The following is a 17347-nucleotide window of genomic DNA, read 5'->3' as shown; positions in this document are numbered from 1 at the left end:
CTATGAAAAGGATAGACTGCTGCTCATCCTGTAATGGAGATGTTGAGTCGCAGACAGGCACAACAAAAAAACTGCTAAATGAGTAAGCTTTCGGTGAAAAGCCCTCCTTCTGATTAGACGACATACACCCACACAAACATGACCACTATTTCTGGCTGCCAATTGAAGCAACAATTTAAGAATAAGTTACACTCTACACAAAATAAATAAAATTCAGATGTGCACATAAGTATGCTCTATCTCAAACAGTCAAAACAAAGAAAAAATCATTAAATAAAGCATATGAGATGTTTGATATCAGACAAGGAAGGGGACTGAGAAATATCAAAATTTCTGCCTATAATGTACTTTAAAACTATTTTACATCAGTATTTTAAAAATAACATTGTAATACTGAAACATGAAATAGTAATTTTTAAACATAAAACAGATTCCCTTCTTATTTTTCACGATTGTACACATGAGATAGTTTCTAGTGTTATTTAGAAAGGCAAATCATAAATTTATAACAAAGAATTAAACAAAAGAAAAACAAAGTTTTATCTGTTACAACAGATATTTTCAACTTTCTCCTGTGAATGTGAAATTAGTGGTTACATCTTATTTTCCCTCTAAAGGTAAGTAATTTTTTCATTATTTTACTTGAAATCTTGATAGCAAGATAATTACTGGTAGTTAATATTATGGAATGCATTGATGATATTATCAACTTTTGGAAAAAAATTTATGCTTACCAAGAGGACCTAATCGATAGTTGATAGTAACAAGGATGACATCATGATCAAGAAGGAAATCAGGACCATACAATGAGCCACCTCCTGAGATCCAGCCACCTCCATGAATCCAAAACATAACTGGCAATGAACCTTTTAGCTGAAAGAAAAAAAATCTGAAATAATTTAAAAATCAAAATACTACTATCCATTCCATTCCTCAATTAAACCAACAATCATACTCCATGTAGGAAACTTACAGCTGTTTCTGATACTCTAATTTAATATGAGAAGAGTGATGACTAAGCAAGTAGATATATTGTTTGTTTGATGTCTCCAGCATCTGCTGATTGTACACCATGGAACAACATGTGCAGCTACTATGCTATAGAGATACAACTAGACATTGTTAACCTATATTTAAAAACGCTTATATCCAATTTCATATTTGTTACCACCCTTCAGTGTCTTCCACAATTTACTACTAACTGTGCTAAGCAAAGATGTGTTAGATGCTTAATCATTTCTGGCAGAAAGCTGCAACTGCCATTAGGAAATGTCACTATAAAAGTACTGCTGAAGCAAAATTATGACATCTAATCTTAGAAGTATCACTACCTGCTGCTGGAGTATGCTTTATCTCTGTTTGAATATTTGTACATTCCAAAAACTTGTACATTTTACAGTCTGTCCAAGATGTAACTCTACAAAGAACAGTTACTTCACCTATCATTATTGTCTTTGACTGCTGTGAGCCATATAAATCACTTGCAACTCTATCAATACATTGGTTCAAACAGTGGAAGATCTATGACTGACTTATTGTAAGGTATTATTTTTGTTTTTGGTTTTTATGGTACAATCATATACAATCATAACAGCTTTCAGCCTTCGAAGGGCATCTTCAGATGCTATGGACAGCATTTGATGAAAAAGTGTTCATGCGTTGATAGCAGAACCCAATTATCAGCAACTGAAGAGTTCAGTCTACTCACAGCCGAAGCATCAACACGACAATTGTCACAGTCAATCAACTATGGAAACATGCTGAGTTTGCAGAATGTACTGGCCATAAGCAACTCCAACTCAAACTGTGCTATGAAGGATGTGTGTGGTACACATAGGCAACCTCCTGAGAAGTGCTGAAGGAAGGTCATTTTGCCCTTTTTATTCCAAGCTACAGGCCAATGCAATATGTCCATTCAACACAAGGGAGCATCAACAGTGTGATTTGAACTTGAGCCAACATTACCTTGCTACATTGGTACTGTGCACAGCTGACAAAAGGGTGAGACTACAACCAGTATATTTCCCAACTACATCTAGTTCTACTGTATTACTGAATTTATTTATTTATTTACGCCCTGAATCTTTGAGGTACGTATACCATACATTAGATGTTAGACAAAATGACGTTACATTAATATACTGTTACACTGATTGTATACATTACATTTATAAATTGTTACATTGTTATATTGCTATATTGTTACATTACATTTTTATATTGTTACAACTGAAATTAACTTATTTTTCATGATACTGTGTTACTGAGTAAAAACAGTTTTCCAAGAGATATGAAGTTACAGATTTTCTAAAGCTATGGATTTTGTTTATGTTTAAGTTACTTGGCAGCTTATTAAACAAATGTGAACTTGAGTGATATACACCTTTCTTGCACAGTGTGGTATAACAATGATGTCTGTGTATGTCACTATTTGCCCTTGTATGGTGTTCATGTACAGATTTATTTTGAATAAATACATTTCCATTTTTTAGCATGCTTTTTTTTAGGTACATGACAACTTCTAGTATATAGATACATGGTAGGGGTAGAATTCCCAGTTCTTTAAAGAACGGTTTGCATGATTTTCAGCTGTTAGCGTTTTTCATTATCCTCTCAATCTTTTTTTGTTTCCGGAATGTTTTTATGCTATGAGGAGAATTTCCCCAGAATATGATGCCATATCTCAATAGGGAGTGTATGCAAGTGTAATACACTGCTCTAACTGTTTCAAGACTTGTGTTGTTCCATATAATCCTCATCGCATAATGCATTTTCGATAGTTTGGAATTTAATGATGTGATGTGGGAATTCCATTTAAGACTGTCTTGTAAGTAGATGCCAAGAAATTTTGTTTCAGTGACACTGTTAATTCGTGATGACATCCCCTTGGGTAAAATATTCTGGAGGTAAGATAGTCCAGATCTCTGGGCAGTGACTACTCAGGATGACATAAACCGAAAAACTGAATCTGGTGCTCTAAAGGCTGGTGTGCAGAATTTTAGATCCCTTGATTAGGTAGCCAGGTTGGAGAAGTTAAGAAGACAAATGGATAGGTTGATGTTAGATATAGGGGTAATTATTGAAGTGCAGAGCTGGGAAGAAATTTTGGTTAGGTGAGTGCAGGGTTTTCTCTGCAAAATCAAATAGAGGTAAAGCAGAAGCAGGTCTAATGATGGGTATCAAAACAGGAATGTGAGTGAGCTATAATGATCAGCACCATGAACATATTATAGCAGCCAAGACAGACACAATGACCCCCCCCCCACACACACACATGTTGTAGTAGTAGTAGCTTTATTCATCCATAGATCTCTTTTTACAAGGATATAGGACATGTCAAAGTATTTACAAATTTAGATCCATTTAAAATAAGCTAATTCATATACACAAATATTTACAGACTTCTAGTTAGAGACAATCATTAGATTTACTCCTGGTATACAATACTTTTTTTCAAATAAATTATTAAATAATGTAATGCCACATTGTTCACTCATATCTCACAATCAGTCACTGCACACACTATACACACATTGTTTCATAATACTTCACTCACTACACACACACACACACACACACACACAGATCTTTGGGCAATTTTCTGTACCACAACTTCCTACCCGCTATCCTGAAAAGCTGAGTCAGCATCCCTCCATAATGAGTGAGATGAGATGTTGAGCTCAGAAAGAGGAAGAGGTGTTAGTATTGCGCCATGCATAGGTTGGGGGTAAGTATTCCTAGAAAGGAAAGAAAAAGAAGGAAAAAACGTAAAGTGAAGGTGTTATGTGGAATGTTGGATATTTTATAGTCATTATTATTAGTATTTACTTGTATACCATTTCTTATCAAACCCCTACTGTGTTTTAGCTAAATAATCCTTCAATGTATAAAATGTATTGCATAACATGTACTTTTTAGCTGCTTTTTTTAAAATAAGTGTGTATTTGCAATTTCTTTAATCTCTTTTGGTAATTTATTGTACAGTTTTATTCCTTGGTAGAAAATGCTGTTTCGAGTTTTATGTTTATTTTTTCTTCGTAAATGTAAGTTGAGTCTATCTCTTGTTGCAGGGTCATGGACAGAGCTGTTTGTGCAGTAATTACCAATATTATTTTTTATGTGTACAAGTGAGTGGTAAATGTATTCACATTGAGCAGTTAAGTCCCCAGTGTTCTGAACATATCTTTACAATGACCTTGACTAATCATTTTGGTTATTATTATTATGGCTATTTTCTGGAGTCTGAAAATTGTGTTCATATTTTGTGCATTTGTTCCTCAAAAAAGAATGCCATAGTTAAGAACTGAGTGTACATATGAGTAGTATGTAACTAAAAGACACTGCTTGCAAGTACCTTTGTGTGTTCAAACTACTTCAACTGAGAATCAATATTCATTCTTAGAAATTTTGCATTTTATTGCACAGTCTATAGAGGTGCCATCTACATTTAATTTAACATTGTCATGTTTCCTCTTCAAATTGAAATTCATGGCATTAATTTTCTTTATGTTAAATGTCACTTTATTACTTATTGACCAATCATAAACTTCCTTCAGAGTTTCATTTGCTTTCTCAGCAAGGAGTTCTCTTGTTTTCTCAGTGTCTATAATATTGCAGTCATCACCGAAGAGGATTTTTCACCATGAGTAACACTACTGGGAAAGTCATTGATGTATATCAGGAACAATATTGGTCCTAATATGCTACCTTGCTGAACCCCTATGTTAATGTATTTTGGTTCTGATTAGTGTTTTACTAAATGTTTAGGTCTATTTGAAGTATGTGTTATCTCTACTCTTTGTACCCTATCTGTTAGGTATGATTGAAACCAGTCATTAGCTACCCCTCTTATTCCTTATGCTTCTAATTTATTTCATAGACTCTTGTATTTGGCTGTATCAAATGCCTTAGAAAGATCAAAAAATATGCCTGTGATACAATCATCTTTATCAAGAGCATCAAGTACAACTTTTGTGAATTCTACTATGGCTGACTCCATATTTTTGCCACTTCAGAAACCAAACTGTGAGTCGGTTAAGAGATTGTATTTATTCAGGTAATTCATTAATCTGTCTTTCATAATTACTTCTATTATTTTTTAGAATGGTGACAGCAGGGAAATGGGACGGTAATTTTCTATGTCTTTGGCATTAAGTACAACTCTTGCCTGTCTTAACTGCTCTGGAAGTGTCCCTGATGTGAAGGATTTATTTATTACATTTATTAAGGGAACTTTTATAATCTCTATGCATTGTTTCAGTACACATATTGGTACTTCATCGCAGCCTACTGACTTTTTATTTTTTAGTTTTTGAATTGTTTTATTGAGTTCATTCGCTTTGGTTGGAAGTAACATCATTGTATTCAGTGCAACATTATTTGCAGGTGTTATATTTGATTGGGGTAATTTTTGCTGTAACTTCTCTGCAATACTTGAAAAATGCTCATTTACATAGTTTGCTAAGTGCTGTGGATCATTTATTACTTTATCCCCCTCCCTTAGCAGTATGTTATTCTATGTTTGTTTGTCTCTCCCTGTTTCCTTTTTTATAACATCCCAGACTGCTTTGCTTTTATTCTCTGCATTACATATAATTTTGTCATTAAATGACTTTTTTGCAGCAATCAGTACCTTCCTACAGATCTTTTTGTATCTATGATAGAAATTTAAGAATTCTGGATCATTGTGAATCTTTTTCATGAAACTGAGGTGTTTAAGTGTTTGGGAGGACTTCTCAGTACCTGCTGTTATCCATCTGTTTTTGTGAGATGTTGATACAGACATGCATACTTTTGGAAATGCCTTTTCAAAGTTCAATTTAAACAATGTGGAGAATTTAGAGAATTTCATATTCACATTGGTTCGCTTATACACTTCATCCCAGCTTCATTTTTCTAGTTCTTTGGAAAAATCTTTTATTTTGATTTCTGATAGATGTTGTTTGTAGGCTTGTAGTTTAGGGAATGATTCGATGCTTGACTATGCTATTGTTATTTGACAGAGACGGTCTGATAGTCTGAGATCTTTAACATCTACATCACATTTTTCCCTTCCATATTTGTGGCCACATGGTCAATTACTGATGAAGTCGTCGTGGTAACCCTTGTTGCACTATTGACCAATAGGGGCATGCCAAAACTTTGAAGGCTGTTTATGAAGGTGCTGCTGGATTCATTTATGATGTTAATGTCTCCACACAGAATAGACAAGGTTATATGCCTGCTAGCCCCCCAAAACTGAAAGAATGTATAATGAGAAAGAATATATTAGCCACTTTTTTACCGGACACAAAAATTTAATCGTGATGGGGGACTGAAATGTGATAGTTGGAAAAAGGTGAGAAAGGAAAAATAGTAGGAGAACATGGTCGTTGAGAGGGGGGGGGGGGGGGGGGGGAAGAAGAAGAAACAAAACAGAAGTAAACTGTTAGAAATCTGTATATAGGATAATTTAAGCATTTTGAACACTTGTGCTTCATGAAAGAAGACTGTATATGTGAAAGAGACCTGGAGACATTTGTCATAAGTTTCAGACAGATTATATAATGGAAAGACAAAGATTACAGAAGATTTTAAACTGCAAAACATTTCCAGGAGTGGATGCAGACTCTGACCATACTTTAGTGGATATGAACTGCAGATCACTAGCACAGAGATAGGAAAATAAGAAGATGACACTTAGATAGAATGATGGAACCAGAGATTTTTGAGAGTTTAAAAGTAACTAGTAGGCAATGATTGACTGAAATAAGGGGAAAGAATATTAGAGAAGCCCATGGGTATCTTTGAGAGATGAAATAATGGAGGTAACAAAATGGCAAAGTTTAGTAGCACATGAGATATCTGAATTTAACTGATGAGAGGGAAAGTATAAAAATGAGGCAAATGAAGTAGACAAAACTGAATACAGGTGTCCATAAAATGAGGTCCTCTGAAAGTCCAAATTAGAAAGCAGGAACAGCAAGAGCAGAAACAGAAAGCAGTGAAAACATGTTTGGCTGTGGGAAAGATACATGCTACTTACAGAGAAATTGCATAAACTTTCAAAAGAAAGAAAACGAGACATCTTGTAATATCATTGGACATGTCAGTGATTCACTTGGTATAATTATGTATAGGTTCAGTGAGGCAATATCACCTAGGTTGTATTGGGTGAGATCATTATGCTGGCTGCAGAAAAATGCAACTGTGAGCACCAGGTAATGAGGCAAAACAATGTCTCACTTATCAGTCACCTGATGTTTACAGCAATCTCTCAGTGCATCTATTCACAACTAATTTGCGTTACATGGTTTTCTCCTGGAGTGTGATTTGGAATTTGATGTTTTCTACTGATTACATTTGGCAAGCACAATGACCCAATGCAAGACTGATTTTGCATTCTGGATTTTATATCCTGTCTACTTTGGCCATCATCTGTTAATTTTTGCCACCCATATACCAAAACTCATCTACATTTTTAGTTTCTTGTTTCCTAATCTAATCCCCGCAGCATCCCCTCATTTAATTTCACTTCTAAGACACTGTCCATTCTGTTTCAACTGCTCCTCCAAATTGTCTGCTGTCTCTGACAAAATTATGATGCCATCAGCAAACCTCAAAGCTTTTATTTCTTCTCCCTGAATTTTAATTTCTACTCCAAATTTTTATTTGGCTTACTTTACTGCTTGCTCAATGTACAAATTGAATAACATCTGGGATAAGCTGCAATCTTTTCTCACTCCTTTCTCAACCACTCCTTCCCTTTCATGCCCCTCAACTCTTATAATTGCCTTCTAATTTGCTATACAAGTTGTAAATCACCTTTCGCTCCCCGTATTTTATCCTTGCTACTTCCAGAATTTCAAAGAGTGTATTCCAGTCAACATTGTCAAAAGCATTCTTTAAGTTTACAAATTCTATAATCATAGGTTTGTGTTTCTTTAACCTATCTTCTTAGAGACTTCATTTTTCCTTTCTTTGTTTAGTACCAGTATTCCGCCTGAGCTCTTGATATTCATATTTTCCTGTAGGTGGTATCTATCTTTCCCCTAGTAATATATGCTCTAAACCCTCACATTGGCCCTCTAGCCATTCCTGCTTATCATATTTAGCACTGCCTGTCATTCTCATTTTTTGGACATTTGTATTCCCTTTCTCCTGTTCCATTTGCTCCATTTTTATGTTTTCTCTTTACATCAATTAGATTCAATATCACCTGTGTTTTCCAGGGATTTATCCTGGGCCTTTAGGCCTGTCTTCGAGATATTCATTTACTGAGTAGCAACATTTATCAATTAAAATTTTCCTAAGTTGTTATTTAAAATTCATATAATCCTTTAAGTCTTTAATGTACTGAGACAAAGCACTGTAGAGCTTAATATGCATGTAGCATGAAATCTATGTACATCACTGCATACTATTATAGGGGAAATTGGTTCTTAGCTATCCTATGCAGCAGCTGCTGCATTCTTCTGGAAAAGGCAACTTACCTCACCACGTTTCAGTTTCCAGATAGACTTTACCCTTGCATTTCCTATCCATTTCTCTTATGTAAGTATAAAAACAATTTCACAGAGCTTGTGTTTGTATAGTGGAGTTAGTTTCAGTTTATTCAGTGAGTATTTATTTGCAGATGTTAAGTTTTATGTATAAAAGGTACATTCCTATAAACAATAGCTGAGAAATATTTACTTTCTAAGTGTATGTAGTGTTGGTGGGAAAGGGACAGAAATGGTAAATGTAATACCTTGCTGCTGTCCACCATTGGCAACTTACAGGAAAGCAGTATAATTGAACTGTAGTCAATTGGTGGTGAATTAATGAATAACCAGAACATTAACTGCTCTTCTCTCACCACTAATTCTGTTACTGATAGATTACATAAATCTTTCCGTTACAGGAATTGCTGGCACTTGTAGATACGGCTGCACTGAGTGGAACTGCATACTCTACATCCACGTTCCATTGTGGGTGTGGGTATGTCTGATGGAATGGGACTGATCATGTTCAAGTCAAGAACAACAATCGGCTGTAATGCATTGCTTGATTTCTGTTCTACATCTATATCTTCATGGATACTCTGTAAATCACGCTTACATTCCTGGCAGAGGGTTGATCGAACCCCTTTCACAATGATTCTCTATTATTCAACTCTCTAACAGTGCACAGAAAAAAACAAACACCTATATCTTTCCATGCCAGCTCTGATTTCCCTTATTTTATTATGATGATCATTTCACCCTATGTACATTGGCATCAACAAAATATTTCGGCATTCATAGGGGAAAGCTGGTAATCAAAATTTCATGAGAACATCCCACCGCAACAAGACATGTCTTTGTTTTAATGATGTCCGTTCCAAATTCTGTATTATATCTGTTACACTCTCTTAACACATTCCTTTCAACTTTCGCATGGATGACTTCACACTTTTCATTATTTAGGGTCAATGCTGAAATAGCTTATGTTTCATCAGACCTAGGTGACCTATGTCTGCTGCAGAGGAAGACAATTCAAGCCTCTGGGCCTCTTTAGATTTTGGGATAGCTGAGACTTGGGTGATGTATTTGATACCCCTCATGCTGTGAAAAGCTCTGCAGCCAGTGAGAGTCGAAACAATGAAATCAACATTATAAAACACATCTTGATAACATATTACACTTGTGATAGGCTCTTCAATATGGTAGACAGTTGACAATTGCAGCTGTTGAATATTTCTACACAACAGCTCAATTAACAACTATGCATATGTACTCACTTAATAAACTGAAAATAACTATGCTATTTAAGCACAATCTCAGTAGAGCTATTTTTGTCTACTGACCTATGAAAACTGGACAGGAATTGCTGTGTGGGAAAAAGAGAGCAACGTTCATGGTAGGGGAAGCTGCTTTTCCCAAAAGAGTGCTACAGTTGCCACAGAGAATGACTAAAGATCAATTTCACCTCATGTAGAACAGTGTTCAGCGATTTACATACATTCTGTCCATATGCATTTCTTGTGTTACTGTTAATGGTAACTCATATCTGTATTCCATGTATTGTTAACACATTTCATGAAAATTAAATGCTCCCCAGTCATGTCTGTGTGCTGTGTCACCAGCTATCCATATGCTAGGGATGGGCAAACAGCAGTCTGCAGGCCATATGCAGACCACTAATTTTTTATGGCCTGCCTAGAGTAAGCAAAATCCCCACTGAACTGAGATTTCCCTTCCTGTGAATGACCAAGGATTGCCACTAGGATGGCTATATCAATACATGTTGCAGACACTAATTGTGCAAACAAAGTTGACACTTAATGCAGTGGCTGATGGAAGTGACCATAATGGCAGTTTCCATTTACTTATTGGCATACAGACAGATTACAATGTGAAATAAATGTTTGCTGCTGTGACTTTAATTGAATGTTACAAATCTTTGTCTACTGAGAAATCTCTACGTATGAACAAGTTTACCAGGAAAATGTTCTCTATCTTTGGGTCTACATATATTTCAGAGCAAGGATTTTCTTGCATGAAAATTAACAAGGGTAAATGTAGTCCCTTAGATGCTCTTGGATAGACATTAACAAGCAAGCCCACACTCACACTCCACTGGTGGGAACTTTTAGTATGTTGTTCATGACACTCCCTCCTAATTAGTTTTGAACTCTTAATTAAGGACCTTCAAGTTTTATTTTTAATTAGTAGTTTATGCACTATTGATAATTTACAAGAATCAAAGGAAATCTATTCTTTCTTGAACATCATACTAAAAGGATGTGCAATATCTTCTGTGACAAATGAGAACACATTTTGTTTCACTTTCAGTTTCTTTTAGAATTACATGCTGCCAAGCTAAATTTAATTTGCTATGGGCAATATTTCATATCTATACAGTTCAATTAAGTATTATTTGTTCAGTAAGGTTTCATTTAGAATATTACAAGTTATGATACAAAATTATAAAATCTTTGTAGAAAAAAGTGCAGAAAATTAGTATTATAGTGGGAGGACCTCAGCCCACTTGGTATTCTCCTAAATTCTTGGAGCATAGCTGAGGCTCTCCCACTGTAGTGGAATAGCACCTCAGCATCAAACAAACATTTGATTAAACCTAAGTATAGCTGCTTTAATCAAATGAAATTATGTGGTTCCAGATACCTTTTCAAATCTCATACATCTATAACGCACATATACAGACTGATTAAAGCAACTATGTCTGTGTTTCCAACAGGATCCCCCATTTCTTTTGATGCTGAGGTGCTAGTCCAATATAGCTGAGAGCCTTAGAGTGCTGTTCGAGTTTAGGTGGAATACCAGGTGGGCTGAGGAGCGAATGGGAATTTGGAATGACACGGGAGACATGCTAGGGTAGTCAGTGCAGTTGCGCAAAGCCACTGTGCCAGGGTCAGGCAGTGCATCATCCCAGGCAGACGAATCCCCTCCTTCTTAAAAATTTTCATTCGTCACTTCAGTCCGCACGTAGACATCATAGATGTATGAGACTTGAAAAGGCTCTGGAACTGTATAGTCTCATTTGTGTAAATTGAAGGTGGAGAGGGCAGAAAGCTAAGGAAAGATAAGGGACGATTGATGTCAGCTGCATCAGGGCTTGATGTAGAATCAATGGCAACAAGTGAAAAATTTGTTTGCTGGACTGGGATTCGAGCCTGGGATCTCCTGCTTCCTAGGCAGTTGCGTTACGCTGGCCGGAGTGGCCGTGCGGTTCTAGGCCCTACGGTCGCAGGTTCGAATCCTGTCTTGGGCATGGATGTGTGTGATATCCTTAGGTTAGTTAGGTTTAATTAGTTCTAAGTTCTAGGTGACTGATGACCTCAGAAGTTAAGTCGCATAGTGCTCAGAGCCATTTTTTGAGTTGCGTTACCTTCTGCACAATCTTGACTGCATGGACTATATCGGCAAAACCTTACAGCTGACCCACATTCCCACCAATTGCTACGTATCCACAGTCCCTGTTCACGTCCTCTATGCTCACTACTGTGAGATTTCTGCAGGTGGTCGGACATAATTGTGCACCTGCACTGTAGAAGGTGGATTCATTGATAAATGCAGTTGATATCAATTGTCCGTTTCCATTCCTTTCCTTTCTCCCCATTCCGCCTTCAGTTGACATATTATGTATCGCAGATGTGGATTCTGTTCTTTCAGATTTGACTAAAACTGTTGTGCCTGGGTTTCAGACAGGGTCTCGCATTTTGTTCGATAGTGATGTGATATTCCACTACAACTGGAGAGCTTTTGCAATGCTGTTGGAGTTTACCAAGGGGGCTGAGGCATGAATGGGAATTTGGATCAAGGAGGGATGGGTGCTAAGTGTAAGTTGGTTTCCACCTCCACTAACTAAATATATGCTGAAGCTGAAAGATCTGACTGTCGCAGATTGGTGTTGGGAGCAAGAAACTAAAGATGCAGAATGATGCAATATTGAAACGTAGATTGTACATCAAAATCTGGTAATCACTGAATGGTGTGTAATTAATTAAAGTTCTTGAACTTCGCCTCCTAATGACTGCAGGTTCAGGTTCTACAGTAAATGAATAAAGATACTGAAAATTTATAGTGAAGTCACGCCAGTGGTGCATCGGTGCCACATTGAAATGTTGTGTCTCTCCCACAATAGGCTGAAAAACGAAATTGTTAATATATTGGTAGTTAGCATAAACATTGGAACTGGTATAACAAGAAAGCATCTGAACACATTCTGATTGAGAATTAGCTTAATATTTTATAAGTTAGATAGAGCTACAGAGTACAATGCTTACATGATGAGAACAGGATTGCAAAAGGCAAAAGCGAACAGCCAGGCACCTCTTAGCGGCTCTTGAGAAAACTGAAGTCCACACCTTCGTTTATTAGTCCCGATAATGTAACGCTTAACATATGGGCTTTTTGGTCTAGAATCATTACGAAAAATTTTTTACAAACAAAATTTTCCTTTTTAAAGGTGTGTTATGCAGCGCAGTCCGTGCAGTCGTGCAAGGGGCCACTGTGACAGGGTGACGTAGTGGTTAGCGCATTTGCATGTTGAGAAGGAAACTCGGGTTCGAATCCCAGCTTTGGTACAAACTTGCATTCTTCGCTTCATTCTGCATATATACACTAAACTGTTATATATGTCAAAAATGAAATTAGATGTTCTAGTAATGTTGCGCCGATAATTTACTCAAATGTTAACAAAAGCAGAAGTAAACGTACTGATAAGAATTTACGATGTTGTAAAACTAAGCAAAAAAGAAAAAAAAGAGCATATGCGAGTTATTATCAAATATGTACGTCAAACATTTTTCCAACAAAGATACTGTAGACTAACAAAGAGAAGCAACAAGCTCCGTCCTGTTACTGTAAAAGCTAAATTATTTTAGCTTTCAGATAAGGAAGAACATCTAGTCGCTATAGAAAATTTGCAGTTTGCGACGTAAACAAAGCGAAATAAGAAACATAAAGATGAAGAAGGAACAAAAACTCAAAATCCACTACTATAAAATGAGTGACGCAGTGAAAATAGCTTCCGATGTTAACAGACGACAACACAGTCCCCACCCCCCACACTACGAATCTCATCGTCAAAACTTTCTTCCCGATAAACTGTATGCATAACATTCCTTGCCGTTGACAGCCTGTATAAATACCGCCATTTGATACGCATTGTGAAATGGTTTGAAGTGACGTTCCATTAATTATGAATAAGACTTGAACATCGTTTGCCATATTTACCACACTTTTCATCACAATAAGTAAAAATGGTTCAAATGGCTCTAAGCACTATGGGACTTAACATCTGAGGCCATCAGTCCCCTAGACTTAAGAACTTAAACCTAACTAACCTAAGGGCATCACACACATCCATTCCCAAGGCAGAATTCGAACCTGCGACCGTTGCAGCAGCGCGGTTCCGGACTGAAGCGCCTAGAACCGCTCGATCACAACAGCCAGCCAATAACTAAAACAGCAAGGTAAATTCAGTAATCATTTATTAGATAATGGACCAGTTCCGACAAGTATTTATGTGCATATTATATACGGTACATAATCATACATAGACACCAAAAATGCTGGAGAAAAGGGGGGGGGGCGCTACCTAACTTTTATCTCAGATTTGGCAAGCTTGTCCACAGCCCAGTCAGTCACCCTATTCTTAATCTCACTGTGATTAGCAGATCTAATCTACTCTTAATTCTGCCCGTCCTACTACCAGATCAGCTTTGAGTTTGAAAATCAACTGGTGTCCCTCATTTGTCGTTAAGCGACAAGCATGATTACCACAGTGTCTATTATCTACGGTTAGCCATATAGTCGCTGCACAGCACAGCACCCTGCGTAAGAAAAGCCATGTACGCTCTTCATACAGCTGACCTTTCATCAACACACTGTTGCAGTTTCCACTCCTGTCTATTGTGACAAAATATTCCCAGTAGCCTATAGACTGATGTATTATTCAGCAATGGTTGGTCAACATAAAATTACGATTACCAGTACGTAAATTTTTCCATTTTGTTTATCAAAATTGGCTGACCTTCGATACTTGTACGCGATGCAAATATTATTGGGGAGAAGAGGAGCTTGTGGCACAACTTGACTAGAAGAAGGGATCGGTTAGTAGGACATGTTCTGAGACATCAAGGGATCACCAATTTAGTATTGGAGGGCAGCGTGGAGGGTAAAAATCGTAGAGGGAGACCAACAGATGAATACACTAAGCAGATTCAGAGGGATGTAGGCTGCAGTAGGTACTGGGAGATGAAGAAGCTTGCACAGGATAGAGTAGCATGGAGAGCTGCATCAAACCAGTCTCAGGACTGAAGACCACAACAACAACATAGATAAATGTTAAGTTACTACTAACTTTTCAACGAATTACAGGTTTCGCATGCGTTATTTAACTTCGACTGCAACTGAGATACAGAGTGGTTTCAGTTGCATTTCCTACAGGAATACAAAGTAAACGCACGTTTTCGTAACACAGTAATGCAGCTTGTTGTTCGTACCCTCTACATTGATGAAAAAGCTTGTACCTCTGCTTTATAAACAGTTTTTATAAAGTACTGATTACTGTTTACAACAATTCTTACAGTAGGGTCTAATAGAAATTCCAGCTATTATCATTATTTATCTCGATTACTGTGGACACACGTGCGATAGGTTCACACTTCTACAACTGCAGCAGCTCTAATACTAATCTAGTAAGGACCTATTAGCGGGATTTCTACAGTAGCTTTGTGATCACTAAAATATATAATTCTGCGACGTGTGCTAGTATAAGCAATCTCTTTAGCGGACGATGGACAACATTGAACAGTACAAACCGAACAAACGTTTTAGAAAAATATAGCAGCATGACTTGGTATTTTTATCGTATAAACTGATGGAAAGCTCGTAGACACTCTTTGTATGCAGTAACTCTGACCTTTTCTTACAACAATCGTAAGTACTAAACTTTATTGTCCTTACAAACGAATTGCTACTGTTGTATGTTAACAGAAAACAACGATTTGGGAGAAAACACATCGCGTCTTCCTCGAAGTCAGAGATAGGTCAATTCGAGTTACCAAACCGAGTTAACTTCGGTTAAGGGGATTCAGTCAAACCGAGTTAGACGTTTACTAGGGTTGTGCTCACGCGGTGCGCGACGATCGCTGCTACACCTGACAGGTCGTAGTTTACTGCCTTCGCGCCGACCGAGCCCGGTGTTACAGAATGAGACTCACCGTGATCTTTATCCTTTTATGATTTGTTTGGTCTAAATTCGTGAAGCGTTTGATAAGAGCTATTTTTGTAGGAGGTTAAGGTAGTCCGATTGCCGTCCAAATATTGCAGGAAATTCAAAGTGGCTCATGAGTGTATTAAAATTTCAGCCTGTAGTGTGGCATTCATTAACCTTAGCGACCAACGCACTTTCTATAACGCGCATTACCAGATGCAGTACATTATGCACACTTTAAAAAAGTTAAAAAAATTAGTTTATTCAGAATGAGATTTTCACTCTGCAGTGGAGTGTGCGCTGATATGAAACTTCCTGGCAGATTAAAACTGTGTGCCGGACAGAGACTCGAACTCGGGACCTTTGCCTTTCGCGGGCAAGTGCTCTACCAACTGAGCTACCCAACCACGACTCACGCCCCGTCCTCACAGGAGTCTTCCTGACCGAGAAACCAATTGCCGATTTTCGTAGGTCTAGCTTCAAAATTGTCTTAATAGCGACATGTTTTCGAATAATCTTTCATCCCCTGTCTTACCCCTTTAGGGGCCGAATTTCGAAAAATCCCTTCTTAAACGACGTCTACAGTATAAGATCAGCACCCTCCGAAAACTTCAAGCTTCCATCCTTAGTGGTTTGGGCTGGGCGATGATGTGTCTGTGAGTGAGTGAGTCAGTTGGGACACTGTCTTTCATGTATAGAGATTAAATTCGTTATGGAAAGGTACGTCACTATAAAGACTTAAATTTTTGGGTTAAAGTGCATAGCCATTCGCGCTTGTGGTGGAGCATTTACCTACAAAAACGCCCATTATGAACTGCTCTGAAAAAAAATAATAAAAAACTTATGTTAGATGATTTACAATAATATTGAGTGTATAGCTTGTAAGAAACAAATTTCATTAGATGGAACATATTGCTTTGACATCAGGTGTTTGGATGTCAGGCAATAAAAAATGTTTTCAGTTTGATCGCTGATTTCATACAAGAAAATTGCAATAAAAAAGGTTGCAAACTGCGCAGACGCTACCGAGAGAAATAAACGCTAAACGAATATTTCTACCAACCCGGTTAGGTTACCGTATGGTAAGAGAAGTTATAGCCAGAGCAGACGTGAACGTGGCAAACGACGTCGAATGTTAAAAATGGCTCTGAGCACTATGGGACTTAACATCTATGGTCATCAGTCCCCTAGAACTTAGAACTACTTAAACCTAACTAACCTAAGGACATCACACAACGCCCAGTCATCACGAGGCAGAGAAAATCCCTGACCCCGCCGGGAATCGAACCCGGGAACCCGGCGTGGGAAGCGAGAACGCTACCACACGACCACGAGCTGCGGACGTCGAATGTTAATTTAGCTTTTCCTGCCAATTCGATTTGAACGCGCCTAGTTTCATAAAATTGGAATGGATTATTACACTCGAGTTAAACGCGTTGCACGGCGGGCGCCCCACGGCTTGTTTCGCGTTAGGTCGGAGCTCACCTCCTCTTTTGCACCGACCAAGGCCGAGTTTTTCCGAGTCAGATATCTAAACCTCCTTTAACGCTCGCGAACTGAACGTCATCACAAGTCTAACTTCAAAATTTCAAGCCTAAATACCAAAAGTTGCGACCTATGCAGTATCTATCACGCTCGTGACTAAAATATATCTACAATCATC

The 17347-nt window shown here is 37.5% G+C and overlaps 1 protein-coding gene across 1 annotated transcript in view; it reads right to left on the bottom strand.

Moving 5' to 3' along the window:
• Nucleotides 1–17347, bottom strand: part of LOC124788733 (juvenile hormone esterase) — a 181259-nt gene that overhangs the window by 79446 nt on the left and 84466 nt on the right. The window contains exon 3 of the mRNA XM_047256016.1: nucleotides 735–873. Coding sequence (XP_047111972.1) covers nucleotides 735–873 — 139 coding nt within the window. The remainder of the gene's footprint in view (nucleotides 1–734; nucleotides 874–17347) is intronic.

The sequence above is a fragment of the Schistocerca piceifrons genome, chromosome 3 (assembly GCF_021461385.2).
Source record: "Schistocerca piceifrons isolate TAMUIC-IGC-003096 chromosome 3, iqSchPice1.1, whole genome shotgun sequence".
Classification (NCBI taxonomy): Eukaryota; Metazoa; Arthropoda; class Insecta; order Orthoptera; family Acrididae; genus Schistocerca; species Schistocerca piceifrons.
The sequence above is the reverse complement of the archived record's forward strand: the minus strand, read 5'-3'. Positions and strand labels throughout refer to the sequence as shown.